Here is a 23933-nt window from a genome sequence, read left to right as displayed (position 1 = left end):
AGAACAGTGCTTTGCACATAGTGAGCGCCTAATAAATGCTATCGTTATTATTACCGTCTGCCCTTCTCCGGAAGCATCACCTCGGTTTTCCCCATAATCTCTTCCCTAGTGATGTCACCCAGGCAGCCACCGACCCCGGAAAGCTGACCGACTGACTTGGAGGAAGCGGTTCGGTTCTGTCCACTAAGCTCCTCCCTTTCATTAATTCGGTCGCATTTATTGAGCGCTCGCGGAACTCTTGGGAGATGATGATGATGGGGATGGCATTTATTAAGCGCTTACTATGTGCAAAGCACTGGGGAGGTTACAAGGTGATCAGGTTGTCCCACGGTGGGGGGGGGGGTCACAGTCTTAATCCCCATTTTACAGATGAGGGAACTGAGGCCCAGTGAAGTGACTTGCCCAAGGTCACACAGCTGACAATTGGCGGAGCCGGGATATGAACCCTTATTACTCTATTTTACTTGTACATATTTACTATTCTATTTATTCCGTTAATATGTTTTGTTCTCTGTCTCCCCCTTCTAGACTGTGAGCCCGCTGTTGGGTAGGGACCGTCTCTATATGTTGCCAACTTGGACTTCCCAAGCGCTTAGTACAGTGCTGTGCACACAGTAAGCGCTCAATAAATACGACTGAATGAATGAATGAATGAATTTTATTTTGTTAATATGTTTTGTTCTGTTGTCTGTCTCCCCCTTCTAGACTGTGAGCTCGCAGTTGGGTAGGGACCGTCTCTAGATGTTGCCAACTTGGACTTCCCAAGCGCTCAGTACAGTGCTCTGCACACAGTAAGCGCTCAGTAAATACGATTGAATGAATGAATGACCTCTGACTCCAAAGCCCGGAGTCTTTCCACTGAGCCACGCTGCTTCTCTAGGTCTCTTCTTCTTATTATTATTATAATAAGACATATCATAATATATTATATTACTCATACCATTTTATAATACAACATATTAATATTCATATAATAATATTATCATATAATATAAATACTATTATTCATATTAATATATTATATTATTTTATTACATATCATAATATATTATATATTATTAAAATATGTAATAATAATAATATCTTATTTTTTGTCTCCATATGTTGCCAACTTGTACTTCCCAAGCGCTTAGTACAGTGCTCTGCACACAGTAAGCGCTCAATAAATACGATTGATTGATCGATTGATTCTTGGGAGAGAACAGTGTAACAATAAACAGGCACATTCCCTGCCTCTCCACCCCTCCCCATGCTCGCCTCGTGTGGCTACGGACGCTGAGGCTATCAACCAGAAGGGAGGAGAGTCATTTGCCTTCTTTGGTTGCCCCTATTTCATCCCCCAGCTTCGTATCCTAAAATCGAACCCATCTGCTACACAGAGGTAGCCCGTTCTTCCTCACTTCCTCGATCCTTATTGATTTCCTTTGCTACAAAGACTATCCATTTTTTTTTATCGTTTTAGGAGACTTTAAAAACCTTGCGTACAAGTCAGAGGGCAGTAGCAGTTTGCACATCTCTCTAACAACTCAATTGCCAAATAATGTGTTCTAAATCATCCGATTTATTTTTCTCCCTTTTGCAATCCTGTCACTGATGCGGTCACGGAAATCCGGCGTGACTTTAAAAGCGGGCCTCCCCAATTTTCCCAAGTGAAAACTTTCGGTCATTCGGAGGAAAGGGGGGTCCTCAAAGATTCTCGAATTGCAACAGCAGTGTCCTAATGGGCAGAGCAGGGGCCTGGGACTCAGAGGACCTGGGTTCTAATCCCGGCTCCACCAGGTGCCTGCTGTGTTCACTTCTCTGCGCCTCAGTTTCCTCATCTGTACAATGGGGGTGAATTACCTGTCCTTCCTCCTTCTTCGACTGTGAGCCCTATGTAGGACAAGGACTGTGTCTAATGTCGTTATCGTGGATCTACCCCAGCACTTAGTACAGTGCTTGGCACATAGTACGATCATTAAATACGATTGAAGGAATAGTAAGTGCTTAACCAGTGGTGTTATTAGTATTAAATTTTACATACATTAAATATCAAATTAAATTTAATTTAAATTTAAATTTATCATTCAATTTTTATATATTTTATACAATCTAATTAAATTTAAATTTATTATTTAATAATTGATTATTATTATTTTAAATTTAATTTAATTTAATATTAAATATATTATTGCATGCATACATTAAATATTAAATTTGTACATATTTTTTACTCTATTTTACTTGTACATATCTATTCTATTTATTTTATTTTGTTAGTATGTTTGGTTTTGTTCTCTGTCTCCCCCTTTTAGACTGTGAGCCCACTGTTGGGTAGGGACTGTCTCTCTATGTTGCCAACTTGGACTTCCCAAGCACTTAGTACAGTGCTCTGCACACAGTAAGCACTCAATAAATACAATTGATGTTTAAAGAATGTGTTATTCTTAACATTGAATATTGTTAACATATTCTTAACAGAACATTGGTAAAAATACATTTTAGTAGAGTTGATTTGATCATCTCTAAGGTCATTTGTGAATGCTGACCCTTTTAGCTATTATCCAAGGAAGCACAAAAACGTTCTGTCGATTTCATAGGGAAGCAGCGTGGCCTGCCGTATGACCTTGGACAAGTCACTTAACTTCTCCGTGACTCAGTCCCCTCATCTGCAGAACGGGGATTCAATACCCGTTCTCCGTCCTACTTAGCCTGTGAGTCCCCAAGTGGGATCTGATTATCTTGCATCTACCTCGGCACTTAGGACTCAATTAAGTAAGTGCTTAACAAATACCACAATTATTGGTCTTATTAACTTTAGATTGCCTCTCCTAGGTGAACTCTTGCCTTTTTAAGTATCCGTTCTCACACGTCAATTACTGCTTTCTTTGCAAACAGTAGTTGGAACCCATTTCTCGGCAAAAGAAACGCTTCACGTAAAACCCACCTGCTGATCTTAATTTATGAGTACAGTCTGAAAAAAGATCTTCAGGGGGAGAAAGACTGAGGAGCCACGGGGCTCTTTCAGAGGAGATTTAAAGGAATTTTTAATCCTTTTCCAGTTCAGTCCTCTTATTCCCACATCCATCTTTAGTTAGAGGACTACAGTTACGGGGCTGATCGGATTCAAGCAAATGTTTCAACTCACAGGCCAAAGCGTTAGATGACGCCACGACCCCTTCTTGATCATTTCCACGTTAATAGTAAGCAAGGATGGGTTCTATTTTTTCCCATAGGATGTATTTGAAACACGGAAGCCCGGTAAAAATGATGGAGAGCTACATTGCGGTTTTAACCAAGGGGATATGTCAGAGTGAAGAAAACGGCTCTTTCCTTAGCAGAGATTTTGATGCCCGAAAAGCTTACCTTGCAGGCTCGATTAAAGGTAAAAGTAAATAAATAAAAATCGCCGTTCGGTAATCTGACGTTTAACTTGATTCTTTTTCGGATTATAAATGAGTCGGGGATGAGAGAAACTATTTTTCTCCGCCGAATGTATTTCCCTCTGCCTTTCAGCTCCCTTATTCAGTCTTCCTGCTAGATCCTGTCGGTCTTCTCTCTGCAGCTTTTCCCAGATCCGTGCCTTTCCTCTGCGTCCGAGCGGCCTCGCCCCGGTCCAGAAACTTGTCGTATCCCACCCGGGTGATTAAAATCAGCAGTCTCCCTGCCTCCAATCTTTCCCATCTCCAGTCAGTATTCCGTTGCATTGCCGGGATCATCATCCTAAGGCATCGCCCGGCTAACGTCTCCCGTCTCAGAAACCTTCACCGAATACTCTTTCCTCTCCGCGTCAAGCAGAGTCCTGACCGCCGACTTGAACGCAGTCGATCAGTTCTTTCCCTCCTACTTCTCCACTATCTTCTCCCGCCACAGTCCAGCTCAGTCCCTCTTCAAACCTGCCAGATCTCCCCATCTTTACAGCCCTTCTGAGATCCCATCTCCCCCAGGAAGCCTTCCCCGATTATTTTTCTCTTGTCTTGAGGTTATACCACCTCAGCCCATCTACTTGAATGTTTCCTTAGGACCCCACCTTCATCACTGCATTGTATATCCTCTCACATTACTTAAAGCGGTCATGTCTTCTTTTCTTTCGTCCTCCTCTCAGTCAGTCAATCAGGGGTCGTTACTGAGCACCTACTATGTACAGAGCTCTGTACTAAACTCTTGGGAGTGTACAATACAACAGAATTAGCTGGCACATTCCCTGCCCATAGCAAGCTTCCAGTCTTTAGGGAGTGATGTCGGGGTTGAACCCGGGGCCTTATACAATCAGTGGTATTTACTGAGCACTTACTGTACGCAGAGCTGTGCTTTGAGAGTACAGTACAACAATCAATCATATTTATTGAGCGCTTACTGTGTGCAGAGCACTGTACTAAGCGCTTGGGAAGTACAAGTTGGCAACATATAGAGACAGTCCCTACTCACCAGTGGGCTCACAGTACAACAGCTGGTAGATACGTTCCCTGCCCACAGTGAGTTTACAGTCTAAAGGGGGAGACAGATTTTAGCGTAAATAAATTACTGATAGGTACATACGTGCCGTGGGGCTGCGGAGCGGTGAATAAATTCAAGTAGTAGGGCAGTGCAGAAGGAATGGGAGAAAAGGAAATGAGGACTTAGTTGGGGAAAGCCCTTCGGAGGAGATGTGCTTTATTTCTCCGTCTAGCTCCCCCCTGCTAGAGTGAAAACTCCTCGAGGTCAGGGATCGTCTACTTAGTTGTACTCTCCCAAGCACTTCAGTTCAGTGCTCTGCGCACAGTGGGCACTCAGTGGATGTATTTTTCGTTTTAGTTGACCAAAGTCCAACGCTTTTGTTTTTAAGACGCCATATCTCAGTTCGGAATGGAAGCGGTCATTTTATATACCGCGGTGATGCTGAAGAAAAGAATCGTGGTGTACCACCCTAGAGTCGAGGCTGTCCAGGAGTTTACCAGGTACTTGGTCCGGTTTAACTGATTCACAGTTTTGTTTGAAATATCTTGACAGTAGCGCGGCCCGCGGATATTTGTCGTGTCTTTGAGGATATTTTGAATAAGCGAAATGCGTGCACGCTGCATCTAAACTACTTCCGAAATGCCCGGTTGGAGGTGGTGGTTTCAGAATTGGGTTTAAATGGGATCTGGAGCAGATTTCAGGAGGAAACGTGGTGTAGTGGAACAGCATAGGTCTGGAAGGGAGGTGAGTTGGGAGCTGTTGTGTCACCTCAGCCAAAGATGACACCTTTCTGGGCCTCAGTTACCTCATCTGTAAATTGGGGATCGCAGTACTTTCTGCCTTTCCCTTCCTCCAAGTGACTCTGTGAGGACAAAAAGGAAATATGCCAGTGAAGCACTTTGACATTTGTTTTAACAGAAAGACTTTTTTAAAAAGCCGCTTGGTGGGGGAGAAATTGCATTGTATTATTTCAATATTTCAGCAGGTTTTTAAACTCTTACTTGAAAGCCCCACTACCAGTTGCGACTGGAGAGGAAAGTTGGAGGCGGAAGGCTCGGAGAAACAAGACCAAGCAACAGTTAGGACCCAGGGAGGGAGAATGCGTCCCAGCGATCAGTGAAAGAGCGGCCTTTGAGAAACCCCTTTGAAGCAGAAGGAAAGAGCGTGGCCTAGTGGATAGAACCCGGGCCTGGGGGTTGGAAGGACCTGGGTTCTAATCCTGCCTCCGCCAGTTGTCCGCTGTGTGACCTTGGGCAAGCCGCTTCATCTCTCTGGGCCTTAGTTCCCTCATCTGTAAAATGGAGATGAGACGGCGAGCCCCGTGTGGGACAGGGATCGTGTCCAACCTGATTAGCTTGTATCTACCCCAGCGCTTTGAACAGTGCCAGCGCTTAACAGGCGCCGTAATTATGATTATTATTACTAGGAGAGTAGGAGAAACGGGCGGGCCGGGGAACCTCTTGGACAAGGAGAACCACCTGTAGCCAGAGGATTCATTCAGTCGTATTTATTGAGTGCTTACTGTGTGCAGAGCACTGTACTAAGCGCTTGGGAAGCCCAAGTTGGCTACATCTAGAGACGGTCCCTACCCAACAGCGGGCTCACAGTCTAGAATGGGGAGACAGACAACAAAACAAAACTTCTCTCCAGCAAGACATGGGCAGGGATTTTCGGGGGTGGAAAGAGGGGCCAGATTGGCAGCAAACAGGCCAGAGGGCCAACATTTTGGGGCTTTTCAACTCCGGTTGAAAGCTCATAATAATAATGATGATGATCGTATTTAAGTGCTTGCTGCTGTGCTAATCATCAATCATCAGCAGTCGTATTTATTGAGCGCTTACTGTGTGCAGAGCACTGTACTAAGCGCTTGGGAAGTACAGGTTGGCAACACATAGAGACAGTCCCTACCCAACAGTGGGCTCACAGTCTAAAAGGGAATCTAATCACTGAGGTGGATCCAAGCAAATCGAGTTGGACCCGGGCCTCACAGTCTCAACCCCCATTTTACAGATGAGGTCACTGAGGCCTACAGAATATATTAAGAGCAATAATCGTAATCATAACTAATAGTTAAGCACTGCTGTGTGCCAGGCACTGTACTAAGCGCCAGGGTGGATACAAGCAAAACGCCCATGTGAACATGGGGTTCGCAGTCGTAATCCCCATTTTATTCATCCAGTCAATTCATTGTCGTATTTATTGAGCGCTTACTGTGTGCAGAGCGCTTGGAAAGTACAGTTCAGCAGCAGAGACAGTTCCTGCCCACACCAGGCTTACAGTCTAGCGGGGGAGAGACAGACATCCAAACAAGTAAACAGGCAGCAGTATAAAGAAATAGAATTATAGATATGTTCACGTACGGATGAGGAACCTGAAACCCAGAGAGGTAAAGCGGCTTGCCCAAGGTCACGCGGCCGACAAGTGGCAGAGCGGGATTCGAACCCAGGTTCAACTAGGGAGGCAGTCCCCCACCGCTCCCCCCCCAAGGAAGCCGTTGCGTCCGAGGCCCTGGCCGCCTTGGAAGAAGGAGGGGGTGGGAACAAAGAGGAGAGAGACGAGGATCCAGAACTGCTGCCGATTTTTCCAAGGTCTCGGCTAGCGACCGTGCGGGCGCCGTCTTTTCTACCGTCAGCCACTGACGCGCGACTCTCTTAGGATTCTGCCCGCTTTCGCGTGGCATCGACAAGACTGGTCCGTCCTGCATTCATTCGTGCACCTTCACGAGGAGGAACTGGAAGGACTGAAGATGTGCACAGGTAGGGATGGATGGATGGGTGCCGAACTCTAGACCTCTCTAGAGACGCCTCACGGTTAAGGTCAATAAATACGATTGATGATGAAGGTCGAAGGAGAGGATCGGTCACTCAGTCAGTCGATCGGTGCTAATTACTGAGCGCTTGCTGCGTGCCGAGCACTGTCCTTCAGCTCTCGGGAACGTCCAAGACAACAGAGGTGATAGATCGGTTGCCCTTTATTCGATTGGGTCATTTTGCCCTGGTTTTAAAGTTGAACACCTTTCTCTTTCATTCAGAATATTATTTTTCCCGGTTTTGATCACTAAACATATCTATTAGCTTGCAGTTTAACTTGAACTTAATTTATTCGGCATTTATTGTGGGCCGAAGCACAGGGCGAAATGCGGGGATAAATAGTAGGCAGGCAGATGGGACATTGTTTCCCGTTCCACCCTGGGCTTCCAATCAGAAAAGAAGGGAAAGCGGTCATCTTATCCCTATTAACATTGAATTTCAAAATGGATTTGCGTGTTCTCCCAAGAATTTAATGCAGTGCTTGCACTCAGCAGGCACTTAATAAATACCGCTGATTGCTCCATTTTTCCCAAAGGACAAAGCTGTTATTTTCTCAGTTAAAGCTATTTGGCATCTACAGTGATTACTCATAAGTGTGCGAGGTGTTAAAAATCGATTTCAACAAAATTGTTAAGGGCCGGAGACGCAATACTATGTCCGCCCGGCCAGAAACCTGCTTATATTCCGGTTCAAACGGACTCGCTTACTAGTTAATCAGAAAAGCGAACGGGTGAAAGCGGTTTCTTTTCCACTACCTTCGTTTCCGAAAGATCCAGTCACCAGAAAATACTTCCGTAGAGAAATGGCGCTTTTAACAGCAGTTATTTTGTACCCTAAAACTTGCTGGAAGCTGTTTCTCTTGCAATTCCTGATTGGAATAACAGTGAATCGGGAAATCCACTTCAGCACTTCATAATCCATCATGGAGCTGTGCCTTTATGCATTTTAGATATTATACATTTGTTGGATCCTCACAAACCTCTGTCTTTCCTCTTGCTGTGTGTGAGGTTTATGCCTGTTCGTTTCCCTGCTAAATTGCAAGCCACTTGATAGTAGGAACCATGTCTTTAAGCAGCGCGGCTCGGTGGAAAGAGCCCGGGCTTTGGAGTCAGAGGTCACGGGTTCAAATCCCGGCTCTGCCACTTGTCAGCTTTGTGACTTTGGGCAAGTCACTTCACTTCTCTGGGCCTCAGTTACCTCATCTGGAAAATGGGGATTAAGACTGTGAGCCCCCCGTGGGACAACCTGATCACCTTGTAAGCTCCCCAGGGCTTAGAACAGTTCTTTGCACATAGTAAGTGCTTAATAAATGCCATTATTATTATTATTCTTATTGTTATTGTGTCCTTCTAAGCATCTAATACTCTGCCCTACACATAGTGGACCCAAAATAAATACTACCGAATAAACTAACCTAGTTAGTCAGTGTTTGAAAGGCCTTAACGTTATCATCCATGGTTATTTGAGCACTTACTATGTGCAGAACACTGTACTAAAAGCTTGGAAGAGTACACGTTCTCTGTAAAATATCAACTTAGTGATTTTGTTTATTTGTTGTTTTTCTTTTTGCTTATCACTCCCCTTGGTAACCTTGGCAATTCTTTATCCCACAGGTTATATTGCTGGATTTGTAGATTCTGAGGTGAACAATCGGCCAGATCTGTACGATGTATATGTGAATCTAGCAGATAGTGAGATTACCATCTCGCAGCCAGCAAAAGGTTAGTGTTTTTGTGTTGTTTTTGTTAATAATAATAATGATGATAGCATTTATTAAGTGCTTACTATGTGCAAAGCACTGTTCTAAGCGCTGGGGGAGGTTACATGGTGATCAGGTTGTCCCATGGGGGGCTAATAGTCTTAATCCCCATTTTCCAGATGAGGTAGCTGAGGCACAGAGAAGTTGACTTGCCCAAAGTCACACAGCTGACAAGTGGCGGAGCCGGGATTTGAACCCATGACCTCTGACTCCAAAGCCCGGGCTCTTTCCACCGAGCCACGCTGCTTCTCTATTCTGTATTTTCCTTCCACATTTCATGGAATTTGACCTGACCACCCAGCCCTGTAATCCCGGCTGATTCTTTAAAGCCAGGACTTCGGGAATGGCGGGCTCCACCATGCAGAAGCCAAGAGAAATCTGATTCGTGAATTTGTCCGTGCTTTTCTTCCCCATTTCAGTTTTGTCCGCCCGCTGGGGATTGCTTCCTTTTAAAGTGTTCACGAGGCAGAGGAAAAACTGTCACTCTTCATTAAAGTACCGTGTGGGCTTTGTGCAGAGATGTTTGCTGAGGCCGTTCTCATGCCAGGGTGGGTGCAGTGGAGGATAATAATAATAATAATAATAATAATGGCATTTGTTAAGCACTTACTGTGTGCGAAGCACTGTTCTAAGTGCTGGGGAGGTTACAGGGTGATCCGGTTGTCCCACAGGGGGCTCACAGTCTTAATCCCCATTTTCCAGATAAGGTAACTGAGGCCCAGAGAAGTAAAGTGAGTTGCCCAAAGTCACGCAGCTGACAATTGGCAGGGCTGGGATTTGAACCCATGACCTCTGACTCCAAAGCCCAGGCTCTTTTCCACTGAGCCCACTCCCAGCCTTCTAGACCGTGAGCCCGCTGTTGGGTAGGGACCGTCTCTCTATGTTGCCAACTTGGACTTCCCAAGCGCTTAGTCCAGTGCTCTGCACACAGTAAGCGCTCAGTAAATGTGATTGATTGATTGAGCCATGCTGCTTCTGTGGTGCTTGATGGGCTGCCACAGCGCATGAAGGACAGCCCCTCCGGGCGAGAGTGCGCAATGGGAGGGCCGCAGTAATCAATCAATCAATCAATCATATTTATTGAGCGCTTACTGTGTGCAGAGCACTGGACTAAGCTCTTGGGAAGTCCAAGTTGGCAACATATAGAGACAGTCCCTACCCAACAGTGGGCTCACAGTCTAGAAGGCGGAGACAGAGACCAAAACCAAACATATTAACAAAATAAAATAAATGGAATAGATATGTGCAAGTAAAATAAATAGAGCAATGAATATGTACAAACATATATACATATATATGTCCACGCCCATGAGGAGCTTATAATAATAAATGATGGCATTTAAGTGCTTACTATGTGCTGTTCTAAGCACTGGGGGGGATACAAGGTGATCAGGTTGTCCCATGTGGGGCTCACAGTCTTAACCCCCATTTTACAGATGAGGGAACTGAGGCTCGGAGAAGTTAAGTGACTTGCCCAAGGTCACACAGCAGACGTGTGGGGAAGTCGGGATTCGAACCCATGACCTCTGACTCCCAAGCCCGGGCTCTTTCCACCGAGTCACGCTGCTTACCGTATGGAAGGGGAGATGGACGTTAATATACACAGAAGCAGCAGGGTATAATGGATGGAGCAGGAGCCTGGGAATTGGGCGGTCATGGGTTCTAATCCCGGTCCCTCCACTTGTCTTCTGTGTGACCTTGGGCAAGCCACTTCGCTGGGCCTCAGTGACCTCATCTGCTCCGTGCCGCTGGAGGTCACGGTCTTAATTCGGGCATGGAACCGTCTCCCGAGGTTGGGAGGGAGGCGGGAGCAGGGCTTTGGAAGACCAGCCAGGCCAATATGGGAAATCTCGCCCTCTTTCATTCCCTCGTATTTATTGAGTGCTTACTGTGTGCACAGCACTGTAGTAAGCGCTCGACCCCAAGCGACCAGGGGTCAAAATGCCGCCTTGACAGCTCCCAGCGTCTCAGTCGTCACCGAACCGGGGCCGTGAGCCACCGCGCCGCGGCGTCTCGTCGTGAGACCCCCCCGCCGTCTGTTCGGTGCTGTCTTCACCTCATCACTCTCATTCAAGCCACATATTCACTCTGTCATTAAATCCGATCTATTGCCCACTTTATTCATCCCTCCCTCAGCCCCACAGCACTTATGTACACATCCATAATTATTTCTTCATTTTAATGTCTGTAAACTCATTATGGGAAGGGAATGCGTCCACCGACCCGGTTACATTGTACTCTCCCGAGTGCTTAGTATAGTGCTCTGCACATTACAAGCACTCAATACATATGATCGATTGATTGTCAGGTTTCACTGGACAGTGACCTGATCATGGCAGTTTGTCCAGCCTTCAGGCTAGGTCAGGACTTCCCCCTCATCCCCCCTCCATCCCCCCCATCTTGCCTCCTTCCCTTCCCCACGGCAGCTGTATATATGTATATATGTTTGTACATATTTATTGCTCTATTTATTTTACTTGTACCTATCTATTCTATTTATTCTATTTTGTTGGTATGTTTGGTTTTGTTCTCCGTCTCCCCCTTCTAGACTGCTGTTGGGTAGGGACTGTCTCTATGTGTTGCCAACTCGGACTTCCCAAGCGCTTAGTGCAGTGCTCCGCACACAGTAAGCGCTCAGTAAATACGATTGATTGATTGATTGTTCTCCTGTCAAAACCGTTTGACGGTTTTTTATCAACCCCGACCTCACGGTGCCGTTCCCAGGGATCCGGTAAGATCAGCTGAGGCTCGGCACCGGTAATCTAACAGCGGGGCTTGGGGACCACCCCTTCGCCAACTTCTGTGTGACAGCAGATTTTTCCTTTTTTTACATCCCCAGAGGCCATGACGATGGGCAAGCTGCACAAAGAAATCGGACAGCTGATCGTTCAGGCGGCGGAAGACCCGGATAAGTCGGATAGTCAAGTCATCAAGGTAATTCCGTATCCCCCCCCCCGAGTTTCATCATCATCATCAATCGCATTTATTGAGCGCTTACCGTGTGCAGAGCACTGCACTAAGCACTTGGGAAGTACAAGTTGTCAACATAACTATGTTATGTTTCGTGCCTCGTTGTCTCGTTGTCGTTCTAAATTGGTTACCAAACATCCCTCCAGACTACAAGCTGCTTTTAGACTGTAACCTTGCTGAGGGCGGGGAATGTGGCCGTTATATTGCTGTACTCTGTCAAGCGCTTAGCTGTCCGCGCACGGTGAGCACTCGGTAAATACAAGTGACTGACCGATTGGATCGATTTGTAAATCCAAGGCTTGCAGAGCACGGGTTGAATTGCAGACAGGTCACGACGACGAAACTATTTTATACGCCCGCCTTTCTTCTGGGGCAGCGAGAGAAGCTGCAGATAAGCGATTAAAAAATACTATCTCATCTACTACCACAACCACCCAGCGGTAGGGACCGTCTCTATATGTTGGCAACTTGGTACTTCCCAAGCGCTTAGTACGGTGCCCTGCACCCAGTAAGCGCTCAATAAATCCGATTGAATGAATGAATGGTTAAAAAAGGAGACCTCCCCATTGTGGTCTTTTCCACAGAGAATAAGTTCATTCATTCAGTCGTCTTTATTGGGTGCAGAGCACTGTACTGAGCGCTTGGAACTTAACAAGGCCAAGTTCAAGCTTTTGAATTAAGTGCAGTGCCCAACAGATTAGCCCTCCGTTGCAGTTACCCTTCACGGGAACCCGTTCCTCATGTTCCTTTCGTTTCCCCCCCTTCCCTTTTGGCCTTTTCGCGGGAGAGGGAAAAGGGCCGGGAATAAATATAATCCAGTCAGACGCTTTTCCCGCCCATTTGCTGTTCTGGGAAGATGAGGGGGCTATTTTTATATTTTCCGGGTGACTTTCGGCCATCGGCAGCCGCGGATCGTGGTAGTGGTTTGGGTATTTGCTAAAGCGCTCACTCTGCGCCAAATGCTACGCTGAGCACCGAGGCGAATCCACGAAGAAGCGGTTGCCACCTTGTCGCATCAGGTGTCTGGATGAAGGGGGTCGGGTGCTTAGTGGGGCCCCTCTGACATCCGTGCCAACTTTACCCGGGCTGCTTATCTGCCTGGCACGGTCTTCTTGGGTTAAAAATATTTTCGGTTTCTAAGCGATCAGATATTGGTAGATTTCACACCGGTCTCTGCGAATCTGGGCCTCAGTTCCCCCACCTGTAAAATGGGGATTAAGACTGTGAGCACTAGATGGGACGGGGACTGCGCCCAACATGATTATCTTGTATCTGCCTCAGTTTAACTTCCCTGGGCCTCAGTTCCCCCATCTGTAAAATGGGGATTAAGACGGTGAGCACCAGGTGGGACGTTTGTCGTATTTAAGAGCGGATTCAAAAACGTGTTTCAAACGTCCGCGCCGGCCGGCTGGCACCTGCCTTCATCCTGTCACATCAGGAACCGGGCCGTCGGACGGCTCCGGCGGCGAGGCGTGGTGGTGGTAGTGTTTTTCGAGCTCCTGTCTTGGGTGCGCTGTACTAAGCGCCTGAGAAGTACAGAATAAGAAAGTGATACACTCTCTTCTCACAGGGAACTTATTCTCCAACGGGGGAGAAGCCAGTAGAGCTGCAGAGGGGAAGAGTCGTGGGTCCTAATCCCGGCTCTGCCGCTTCGCTGCTGTGTGACCTTGGACAAGTCACTTAACTTCTTGGGCCTCAGTTCCCTCAGCTGTAAAATGGGGATTAAGACCGTGAGCACCAGGTGGGACGGGGACTGTGTCCAACATAATTATCTTGTCTCTGCCTCAATTTGACTTCTCTGGGCCTCAGTTCCCTCATCTGTAAAATGGGGAATAAGACCGTGAGCACCAGGTGGGACGGGGACTGCGTCCAACATGATTATCTTGTATCTGCAGCAATTTGACTTCTCTGGGCCTCGGTTCCCTCAGCTGTAAAATGGGGATTAAGACCGTGAGCACCAGGTGGGACGGGGACTGTGTCCAATCAATCAATCAGTCGTATTTATTGAGCACTTACTGTGTGCAGAGCACTGTACTAAGCACTTGGGAAGTCCAAGTTGGCAACATATACAGTCCCTACCCAACAGTGGGCTCACAGTCTAAAAGGGCTCACAACATGATTATCTTGTATCTGCAGCAGTTTAACTTCTCTGGGCCTCAGTTCCCTCATCTGTAAAATGGGGATTAAGACCGTGAGCACCAGGTGGGACGGGGACTGCGTCCAACATGATTATCTTGTATCTGCAGCAGTTTAACTTCCCTGGGCCTCAGTTCCCTCATCTGTAAAATGGGGATTAAGACCGTGAGCACTAGGTGGGACTGGGACTGTGTCCAACATGATTATCTTGTATCTGCCTCAATTTAACTTCTCTGGGCCTCAGTTCCCCCATCTGTAAAATGGGGATTAAGACCGTGAGCACCAGGTGGGACGGGGACTGCGTCCAACATGATTATCTTGTCTCTGCCTCAATTTAACTTCTCTGGGCCTCAGTTCCCTCATCTGTAAAATGGGGATTAAGACCGTGAGCACCAGGTGGGACGGGGACTGCGTCCAACATGATTATCTTGTCTCTGCAGCAATTTGACTTCTCTGGGCCTCAGTTCCCTCATCTGTAAAATGGGGATTAAGACCGTGAGCACCAGGTGGGACGGGAACTGCGTCCAACGTGATTATCTTGTATCTGCTTCAATTTAACTTCCCTGGGCCTCAGTTCCCTCATCTGTAAAATGGGGATTAAGACCGTGAGCACCAGGTGGGACGGGGACTGCGTCCAACATGATTATCTTGTCTCTGCCTCAATTTAACTTCTCTGGGCCTCAGTTCCCTCATCTGTAAAATGGGGATTAAGACCGTGAGCACCAGGTGGGACGGGGACTGCGTCCAACATGATTATCTTGTCTCTGCAGCAATTTGACTTCTCTGGGCCTCAGTTCCCTCATCTGTAAAATGGGGATTAAGATCGTGAGCACCAGGTGGGACGGGGACTGCGTCCAACATGATTATCTTGTATCTGCAGCAATTTGACTTCTCTGGGCCTCAGTTCCCCCATCTGTAAAATGGGGATTAAGACCATGAGCACCAGGTGGGACGTGGACTGCGTCCAACATGATTATCTTGTCTCTGCCTCAATTTAACTTCTCTGGGCCTCAGTTCCCTCATCTGTAAAATGGGGATTAAGACCGTGAGCACCAGGTGGGACGGGGACTGCGTCCAACATGATTATTTTGTATCTGCCTCAATTTAACTTCTCTGGGCCTCAGTTCCCCCATCTGTAAAATGGGGATTAAGACCGTGAGCACCAGGTGGGACGGGGACTGCGTCCAACATGATTATCTTGTCTCTGCCTCAATTTAACTTCTCTGGGCCTCAGTTCCCTCATCTGTAAAATGGGGATTAAGACCGTGAGCACCAGGTGGGACGGGGACTGCGTCCAACATGATTATCTTGTCTCTGCAGCAATTTGACTTCTCTGGGCCTCAGTTCCCCCATCTGTAAAATGGGGATTAAGACCGTGAGCACTACTAGGTGGGACGGGGACTGCGTCCAACATGATTATCTTGTCTCTGCAGCAATGCTTGGAACAGAGGCCGGCACACAGTAACAAATACCACTGTTATATGATAATAATAATAAGAGTCCGGTTGGGTGCCCTCCTTCTTAGGTTTCACCAGCGAACATGATGGATCATGGTGCCACCCATGGGTGCTTAACTCATTACCTAGTGGTGTGAGCGTTCGGTTGTGTACATGTCTGTGCCGCTCTCGCTGATGGGCCGCGATTTTGGTCCCCGGCTCTCAGCCGCGTGCGTTATCGTGCTGCGGTGTCCTCAGTGCCCGAGGGCCGCACGGCCCTAGAATAAGCGAAAAGCATTGCGGCCTAATGGATGGAGCATGGTCCTGGGAGCCCGAAGGACCTGGGTTCGAATTCCGGCTCTGCCACTCGGCCGCCGTATGACCCTGGGCCAGTCGCTTCACTTCTCTGGGCCCCAGTGACCTCATCTCTAAAACGGGGGTTAAGACCGATACGGACCGTATCCAACCCGATTCATTCAATCGTATTTCTTGAGCGCTTACCGTGTGCACCAGCCCGATTCACTTGTATTCATTCAGTCGTATTTCTTGAGTGCTTACTGTGTGCAGAGCACTGTACTAAGCGCTTGGGAAGGGCGAGAGAAAATGAGTTTGCCAAGAACACAGTAGCCTAAAGGAACCGCCGCGCATGCAGATAGTCTTGAAGCTCACTGTCGTCATCGTATTTACTCCGGCACTTGGTTCCGTGCCCGTTCCCCGGAGAATTAGCCGGCGCTTACTGTGTGCAGAGCACTGTACTAAGCGCTTGGGAAGGGCGAGAGAAAATGAGTTTGCCAAGAACACAGTAGCCTAAAGGAACCGCCACGCATGCAGATAGTCTTGAAGCTCACTGTCGTCATCGTATTTACTCCGGCACTTGCTTCTGTGCCTGTTCCCTGGAGAATTAGCCGGCGCTTACTGTGTGCAGAGCACTGTACTAAGCGCTTGGGAAGGGCGAGAGAAAATGAGTTTGCCAAGAACACAGTAGCCTAAAGGAACCGCCGCGCACGCAGATAGTCTTGAAGCTCACTGTCGTCATCGTATTTACTCCGGCACTTGGTTCCGTGCCCGTTCCCCGGAGAATTAGCCGGCGCTTACTGTGTGCAGAGCACTGTACTAAGCGCTTGGGAAGGGCTAGAGAAAATGAGTTTGCCAAGAACACAGTAGCCTAAAGGAACCGCCACGCACGCAGATAGTCTTGAAGCTCACTGTCGTCATCGTATTTACTCCGGCACTTGGTTCTGTGCCCGTTCCCCGGAGAATTAGCTGGCCTCTAACAAATTCCGCCTAGAGAGCTAATGGGCGGGCCGCCGTGCCTCTGAGATTGGCCTTCCTCCTCCCCGAACTAACCCCTCGATAGTAATGAGGTATTTAATAAGTGCCGACTATGTATCAAGCACCATTCTAAGCGCCGGTGAAGATTTAAGATTGTCAGACACAGTCCCTGTTGCACCGGGGGCTCCAGTCTGAGGAAAATTCGTTGTCGGGAGTCAGCGGAGAACCGCCACGGGCTCTCAATCGGTCAGTCGGTAGTATTTATTGAGCGCTTATTCTGTGCGGAGCACTGTACTGAGCTCAGTTCTCCTAGAGTCCTCTCCTCCCTCCGTGTCGACTGTGCAGTTCACCCTGGAAGCCCTTTGTTACTCAACGTAGCCCCAGAGCACTTTGTGGCTCAGTGGAAAGAGCCCGGGATGGGGGGTCATGGGTTCTAATCCTGGCTCCGCCACTTCGGGCAAGTCACTTCACTTCTCGGGGCCTCATCCGGAAAATGGGGATGAAGACTGGGAGCCCCACGGGGGACAACCTGAGTATCTTGTATCCCCCCCAGCGCTTCGAATGTGTTGCCGACTTGTACTTCCCAAGCCCTTAGTACAGTGCTCTGCACACAGTAAGCGCTCAGTAAATACGATTGATCGGTGCTTGGCACGTAGTAAGTGTTTAACAAATGCCATCGTCGTTCATTCTCTGCTGAAGCCTCTTGTGAGCAGGCCAGGATCTCCTATTCCGGTGTGGGAACAGGAGATCCCTCTGGGATCGTCCAGGCTGGGAAGCGGCACGTCCTAGCGGAAAGAGCACGGGCCTGGGGTCTCATCCCGGCTCCGCCACTTGCCTGCCGTGGGGCCTTGGGCAAGCTATTTCGCCTCAGTTTCCTCATCTGCAGCGTGGAGATTCAAGATTGTGAGCCCCACGAGGGACAAAGACCGTGTCCAACCTGATTATCTTGCATCCAGCCCAGCGCTTAGGACAGTGCTTGGCACATAGTAAGCGCTTAACAAATACCACGACTAACTCTACCTGTCCTCCCTCCTACCTAAACCGTGAGCCCCGCATGGAACAGGGACTGTAGGGGAGGCAGCGTGGCTTTTCGTGGAAAGAGCCCGGGCTTGGGAGTCCGAGGTTGTGGGTTCTAATCCCGGCTCCCCCGCGTGTCTGCTGTGTGACCTTGGGCGAGTCACTTAACTCCTCCGAGCCTCAGTTCCCTCATCTGTAAAATGGGGATTAAGACCGTGAGCCCCACGTGGGACAACGTGATCACCTTGTGTCCGCCCCCCCCCCCCGCAGCGCTTAGAACAGTGCTTTGCACATAGTAAACGCTTAACAGATGCCATTATCATTATTATTATTATCTAACACAGCACTTGACACATTGCAAGCGCGCAACAAATTCAGTAAGACGACTAATATTTCCGCGTGCGTAACCAGTGGACTGTTGCAGCCAACTGAGCGAGATGATGGGACTTTAGATTTTTCTCTTTTCTCTTGCAGGCTATTTCACTAAAAACAAAAGAAATCTTAGCTAACTTAGCATCATTTGCCGAAGTGTCTGGTGATGGTGACAAGCGAAAGCTCAATTTTGAGGCACTCAAACAAAAGCGGTTTCCACCGGCAACAGAAAACTTCCTTTACCATCTAGCAGCTGCTGAACAAATGCTGAAAATCTAGCTCCGCTCTAGAGTCTTCTCTTGGTGACCGACATGAAACTCTTCGCTCTCATTACCCATTAACTGTGTAAAATATTAATAGTAGCAAAGGAAATGTTATATTTTTAATGACTTTATTTCGCAATATGGAGAATTGACCCGGAACCCCCCCGATGCTCCCCTTCTAGTTTTCTCTTTTCTGATTATAAAAGTTTTCTACGTTCAGGAAATAACTGTGGGGCAAAAACGCCGTGAATAAAAAATAAACAAGACTACCGTAAATAACGTTCTAAAACAACTTGCGGTCTAGTCTGGTTTTTTTACGCTCTGGAATGGGATGGAAAAGCGAAAAAATCCTCAGCGGTCAAAACGCTCTCTTTCGTTCATTCAGTCGTATTTATTGAGCGCTTACCGCGTGTCTCGTTACGGCCGGAAAGTCGGATTTATATTTAGGAGGCCGCCTCCAAGACTCGTCGGCTCGTCGCAGGCGGGGACCGTGTCAACCAACTGTGTTGTATCGGACGCTCCCGCGCGCTTAGTACAGCCCAGTAAGCGTTCAGTACGTTCCGTTGTTTGATTGAGATTTTGCTTTGTGATCTCCTAGAAAGAATTTTAAGTTCTCAGACGGAATTCGTCACGCTCAAAAGCCTGCAGTAGGACTCCTCGTGTGTAAGAGCAGCGATACCTGACCTCTGGACGACGTGCCTACAAGGTGGGGGTTCGTGTGGATTTTTACCTTTCTGAGTCTACCGCTTCAATAGTCGGAATTTCTGCTGATTTCTGGGCATTCGACCGTCGCGCGGTGGTATTTATTGAGCACTCTCCCCTGCTCGTGCTTCCGTCTGCGTCTGTGCGCCTCGAAATGTGATCTTTGGACACTTGGTATTCTCCCCAACCCCCCACCCAGCCCTTACGTACCGATCTTTAAATTATACGTTATAAATTATTCATATCGTCGGTCTCCCCCTCCTCCAGTCTCTTAAATTCGTTACGGGCAGGGAACGTGTCTGCTGATTCTGTTGTATTGTACTCTCCCAAGCGCTCAGTACAGTGCCCTGCATGTAGTAAGCACTCGATAGATACGATGGATCGTTTGAGGGATTCAGAAACTGTTAGAGCGCTGCAGCTAATTCAGTAAAAGCGGTATTCCTTCGACGCCCCGTGAAGTTTCCTGATTTTTGCAGCGACCGCGCCTTTTAATCCTAGGCTTTCGCGGCCCTTTCCGAACAAGGGCAAGCACTTTTTGCGGTTCTGCCAATATTGGCCCAAAACGTCTTCCCCATCCTTGCCCTGCATTGTGCATCCGGAGCTTGTTTCAGGAGAGGTGGGATTGGGGGAGTCTGAGAACATGAGTTCTAATCCGGCCCTGCCACTTGTCCGCTGTGTGACCTCCTCTGTGCCTCGGTGACCTCATCCGTAAAATGGAGATTAAACTGTGAGCCCCGCGTGGGACAACCTGATAACCTTGTATCTACTCTAGTGTTTAAAGCAGTGCTCGGCACATGGTAAACGCTTAACAGATACCATCATTATTATCATTATTAGTGCCCATCTGCAGCCTCTTGGGAGATTTGCTTCAAAACATCCACTCCATACATCAGAGGACACTGGTTTCAAACAGTAGCGTGTCAGCGGAAGCAACTGGGTTGTTGTTCGGGACTGTAGTTCTGACCGCGATACGTGGTCATTCATTCATTCATTCATTCAATCGTATTTATTGAGCGCTTACTGTGTGCAGAGCACTGTACTAAGCACTTGGGAAGTACAAGTCGGCAACACGAGATTCTGTAAATAATTGACTGCCCTTAAGGAGAAAAGTAGGGCTGAGGTCCGCCCCGACAGCTAGTTAAATTATTTTCCCATGTTTACCAGCGGGTGATTATTGCCTTTGGAAAGCAAATAATCACTCGGTGGCCAAGTAACGAGAAAATGATTTAGAGAGCGGGGATTTTCCTGAACACTGGACTTCACAAGAAGGCGACCTCTGTATTGTAGGAGTACGTCAATCATTTTAATAATAATAATAATAATAATAATGGTATTTGCTAAGCGCTTACTATGTGCAAAGCACTGGTCTAAGCGCTGGGGAGGTTACAAGGTGATCAGGTTGTCCCACGGGGGGCTCCCAGTCTTCATCGCCATGTTACAGATGAAGCCCAGAGAAGCAAAGTGACTGGCCCAAAGTCACACAGCTGACAAGCGGCGGAGCCGGGATTTGAACCCGTGACCTCCGACGCCAAAGCCCGGGCTCTTTCCACTGATTTTGTTAGCTGACAAAGTAGTCTGAAAAGCTGAAGAGTTGTAGACCAGTGTCCTGCACGCTGTAAGTGCTCGATAAATACGATTGCCTGACTGATGCCACTTTAATCAATCATATTTCATTAGGTCGTATTTATCGGGCGCTTACTGTGCGCAAAGCACCGTACTGAGTGCTTTAGCCCCCTGCAGTGCTTTCATTTCATGAAAAGCCGTCAAATCTTGCAGTATAATAGAGCTGATGCCGAGAGGTTGGGAGTCGAGCAAACGGTAAACGATTTGCAAAATCAATCAGTCATTGTTTCGGCATCTCTAATTGCAACCTGGACACCTGAAACAAAGTAATAATTGGGTTTCTTTTATAATAATTGGTTTTTCTTTTTGGAAAAGCTAACCTATCACTCGATCACTCATTCCGTGGCTAATCCTAGATGAGGTTTGACCTTTTGTCTCTTTCACTCCCTCACCTAGTGTGGCAACCCGGTAGAAACAGCCGGCGCAGTTTTGTATGTTTCTCTTCTTAGGATGCATTTCTTGGGTTCTGTGGTCATTGAAAAGATAGCAAGGGGACTTTATTTTTTTTAAATGAGCACCGTGGTTCAGACTCTTATAAGGAGAGACGATATCTCGATACTTTCTACCTGACGTTACCGTACAGATTTTGATGATGATCTGCGGTGTGAATTGAATCAGAGAAAGGTCTCTCTTCCAAATCGGGAATCCGTCTTAGCTTTTAGCGTCGTGCTATCTAAACGTGGCTCGCTGGGCAACGTTTTAGACTGTGAGCCCACTGTTGGGTAGGGACTGTCTCTATATGTTGCCAATTTGTACTTTCCAAGCGCTTAGTACAGTGCTCTGCACACAGTAAGCGCTCAATAAATACGATTGATGATGATGATGATGATGATGCAGCCAGGTCGGAGGGGCACGCAGATAACTGCCAGGTTGGGTGGGCATGGCCGGGGTAGATATGAACAATTCCCCGGAGACCCCTGCCGAGGAGGAGAGGGGCTGGTCTCCCCTATGTCCCCCAGCCTCGCCACCCACCAGTCCAGGTTTCGTCGAGATGGTGGCCAAGGCTCAGGCTGTCGGGGTGGGGAGGACTGTGGGGGCTGAGTATTTCAAACCCCGAAATTAATATGCTTTAATTTGTTGCTTGGAAGTGGTTAGCCACCTATCCCGGCCTCTGGCAAATCGGGGCGACCAGGAAAGTGCCGGAAAAAACAGAGGCGTTCTCCTTGGGCAGGGAGGAGAAAAAAGCAGGGTATTTCAAGAACGTTGTCTTTCATTTAAGCAACCTGAGTTGTCTCTTTTACCTTTTAAAACCTTCTTACCTCCTTCCCTTCCCCACAGCACCTGTATATATGTATATATGGTTGTACATATTTATTACTCTATTTATTTATTTTACTTGTACATTTCTATGCTACTTATTTTATTTTGTTGGTACGTTTGGTTCTGTTCTCTGTCTCCCCCTTTTAGACTGTGAGCCCACTGTTGGGTAGGGACTGTCTCTATGTGATGCCAATTTGTACTTCCCAAGCGCTTAGTACAGTGCTCTGCACATAGTAAGCGCTCAATAAATACGATTGATTGATTGATTCAGAGCTGGCCTCCCTTCTGGGGAGGAAATAGCCATGTGCCGGGAGGGTGTACGTTTTTCTTTCAGTGACTGGGCTTCCCCAGATCCACAGAATCACCAAGCGCTCCGGGCTGTAGTGAGGCCATTCAGAAGGAAGAACATGTTTCTCCTGGGCTCCCTGAGTGGGTATTTTCATTTGAGTCAGTCTCAGTTGAAGGGCCGCTCACCAGTGCAATAGGCCCGTGACTACAACTCTGTTGTCCCGCACGCTCCCAGGCGCTTAATACAGTGCTGTCCACCCAGGATTGCTCAATGAACGTGATTAATGGATTAATAGGTGCGGTGAGACAGTAAAACACGCCCCAGATGGATCTGCATTCCCAGTGATGTAGTGGCGAACCCATCAATCAATCAATCAATCGTATTTATTGAGCGCTTAGTGTGTGCAGAGCACTGGACTAAGCGCTTGGGAAGTCCAAGTTGGCAACATATAGAGACAGTCCCTACCCAACAGTGGGCTCACAGTCTAAAAGGGGGAGACAGAGAACAAAACCATACTAACAAAATAAAATAAGAGAAGCAGCGTGGCTCAGTGGAAAGAGCCCGGGTTTTGGAGTCAGAGGTCATGGGTTCAAATCCCAGCTCTGCCAATTGTCAGCTGTGTGACTTTGGGCAAGTCACTTCACTTTTCTCTGCCTCAGTTCCCTCATCTGTCAAATGGGGATTAAGACTGTGAGCCCCCCCGTGGGACAACCTGATCACCTTGTAACCTCCCCAGCGCTTAGAACAGTGCTTTGCACATAGTAAGTGCTTAATAAACACCATTATTATTATTATTATCCATAGTAACGATGATTATTGTGGTATTTAAGCGCTGACAGTGTGCCAGGCAGATCAGGTCGGCACAGTCCCTGTCCCACGTGGGGTTCACAGTCTCAGTCTCCATTTTACCGATGAGGGAACTGAGGCCCAGAGAAGTAAAACGACTTGCCCAAGGACACACGGCAGGCGAGGGGCAGAGCCGGGATTGGAACCCTTGACCTTCCGAGTCGCAGGCCCGCTCTGTAGCCCCCGCACCGCGCTGCTTCTCTAGATAAAGGTCCCATTTCAGCGTCAACCTCCATATTGGAGGTAGAGGCAGCAGGACGGAGAGTAGTAAATGTAGTGCAGTGTCCAGCCCATTACCATTCATTCGATCATATTTATTGAGCGCTTACTGTGTGCAGAGCACTGTACTAAGCGGTTACCACATTTTCCTCAATTACCACATTTTCCGCTCCCCTCAACATTCCCCCCCCCGCAGCCCTCACTCCATCCCATTCTTCTCTGGCACCTTCTCTTCCCCTCTGTGGCTCCACCGATCTCTCCCTTCCACTGTGTTCTTGGCAAACTCATTTTCTATTGTACTTCCCAAGCGCTTAGTACAGTGCTCTGCACCCAGTAAGCGCTCAATAAATACGATTGAATGAATGAATGAATGAACTGCCCCCACCCCTTAATAATTGTGGAATTTAAGTGCTTCCTATGTGCCAGCACACTATACTTAGCACTGGAGTGGATACAAGCTAATCGGGCGATAAAGTCCCTGTCCCACACAGGGCTCACCGTCTCAATCCCCATTTTATAGATAACTGAGGCACAGAGAAGTTA

General features: G+C 47.7%; 1 protein-coding gene across 4 annotated transcripts in view; it reads left to right on the top strand.

Moving 5' to 3' along the window:
- The window catches only part of DENND10 (DENN domain containing 10), a 29403-nt gene extending 10037 nt beyond the window's left edge, over positions 1 to 19366 (top strand). For 2 of the 4 annotated variants that reach the window (XM_038758449.1, XM_038758452.1), the window contains 6 exons: positions 3216 to 3364; positions 4805 to 4916; positions 7072 to 7172; positions 8840 to 8947; positions 11825 to 11919; positions 18291 to 18743. In XM_038758449.1, coding sequence (XP_038614377.1) covers positions 3216 to 3364; positions 4805 to 4916; positions 7072 to 7172; positions 8840 to 8947; positions 11825 to 11919; positions 18291 to 18467 — 742 coding nt within the window. In that variant the 3' untranslated portion in view covers positions 18468 to 18743. Of the gene's footprint in view, positions 1 to 3215; positions 3365 to 4804; positions 4917 to 7071; positions 7173 to 8839; positions 8948 to 11824; positions 11920 to 18290; positions 18744 to 19049 lie in introns of those variants that run through there. The other 2 variants (XM_038758451.1, XM_038758450.1) reach the window with 2 other exon arrangements.
- Positions 19367 to 23933: the final 4567 nt, after the last annotated feature.

This window comes from Tachyglossus aculeatus, chromosome 16, assembly GCF_015852505.1.
Source record: "Tachyglossus aculeatus isolate mTacAcu1 chromosome 16, mTacAcu1.pri, whole genome shotgun sequence".
In the NCBI taxonomy this organism is placed as follows: domain Eukaryota; kingdom Metazoa; phylum Chordata; class Mammalia; order Monotremata; family Tachyglossidae; genus Tachyglossus; species Tachyglossus aculeatus.
Note: the sequence above shows the minus strand (reverse complement) of the source record. Positions and strands in the feature narration are given on the sequence as shown.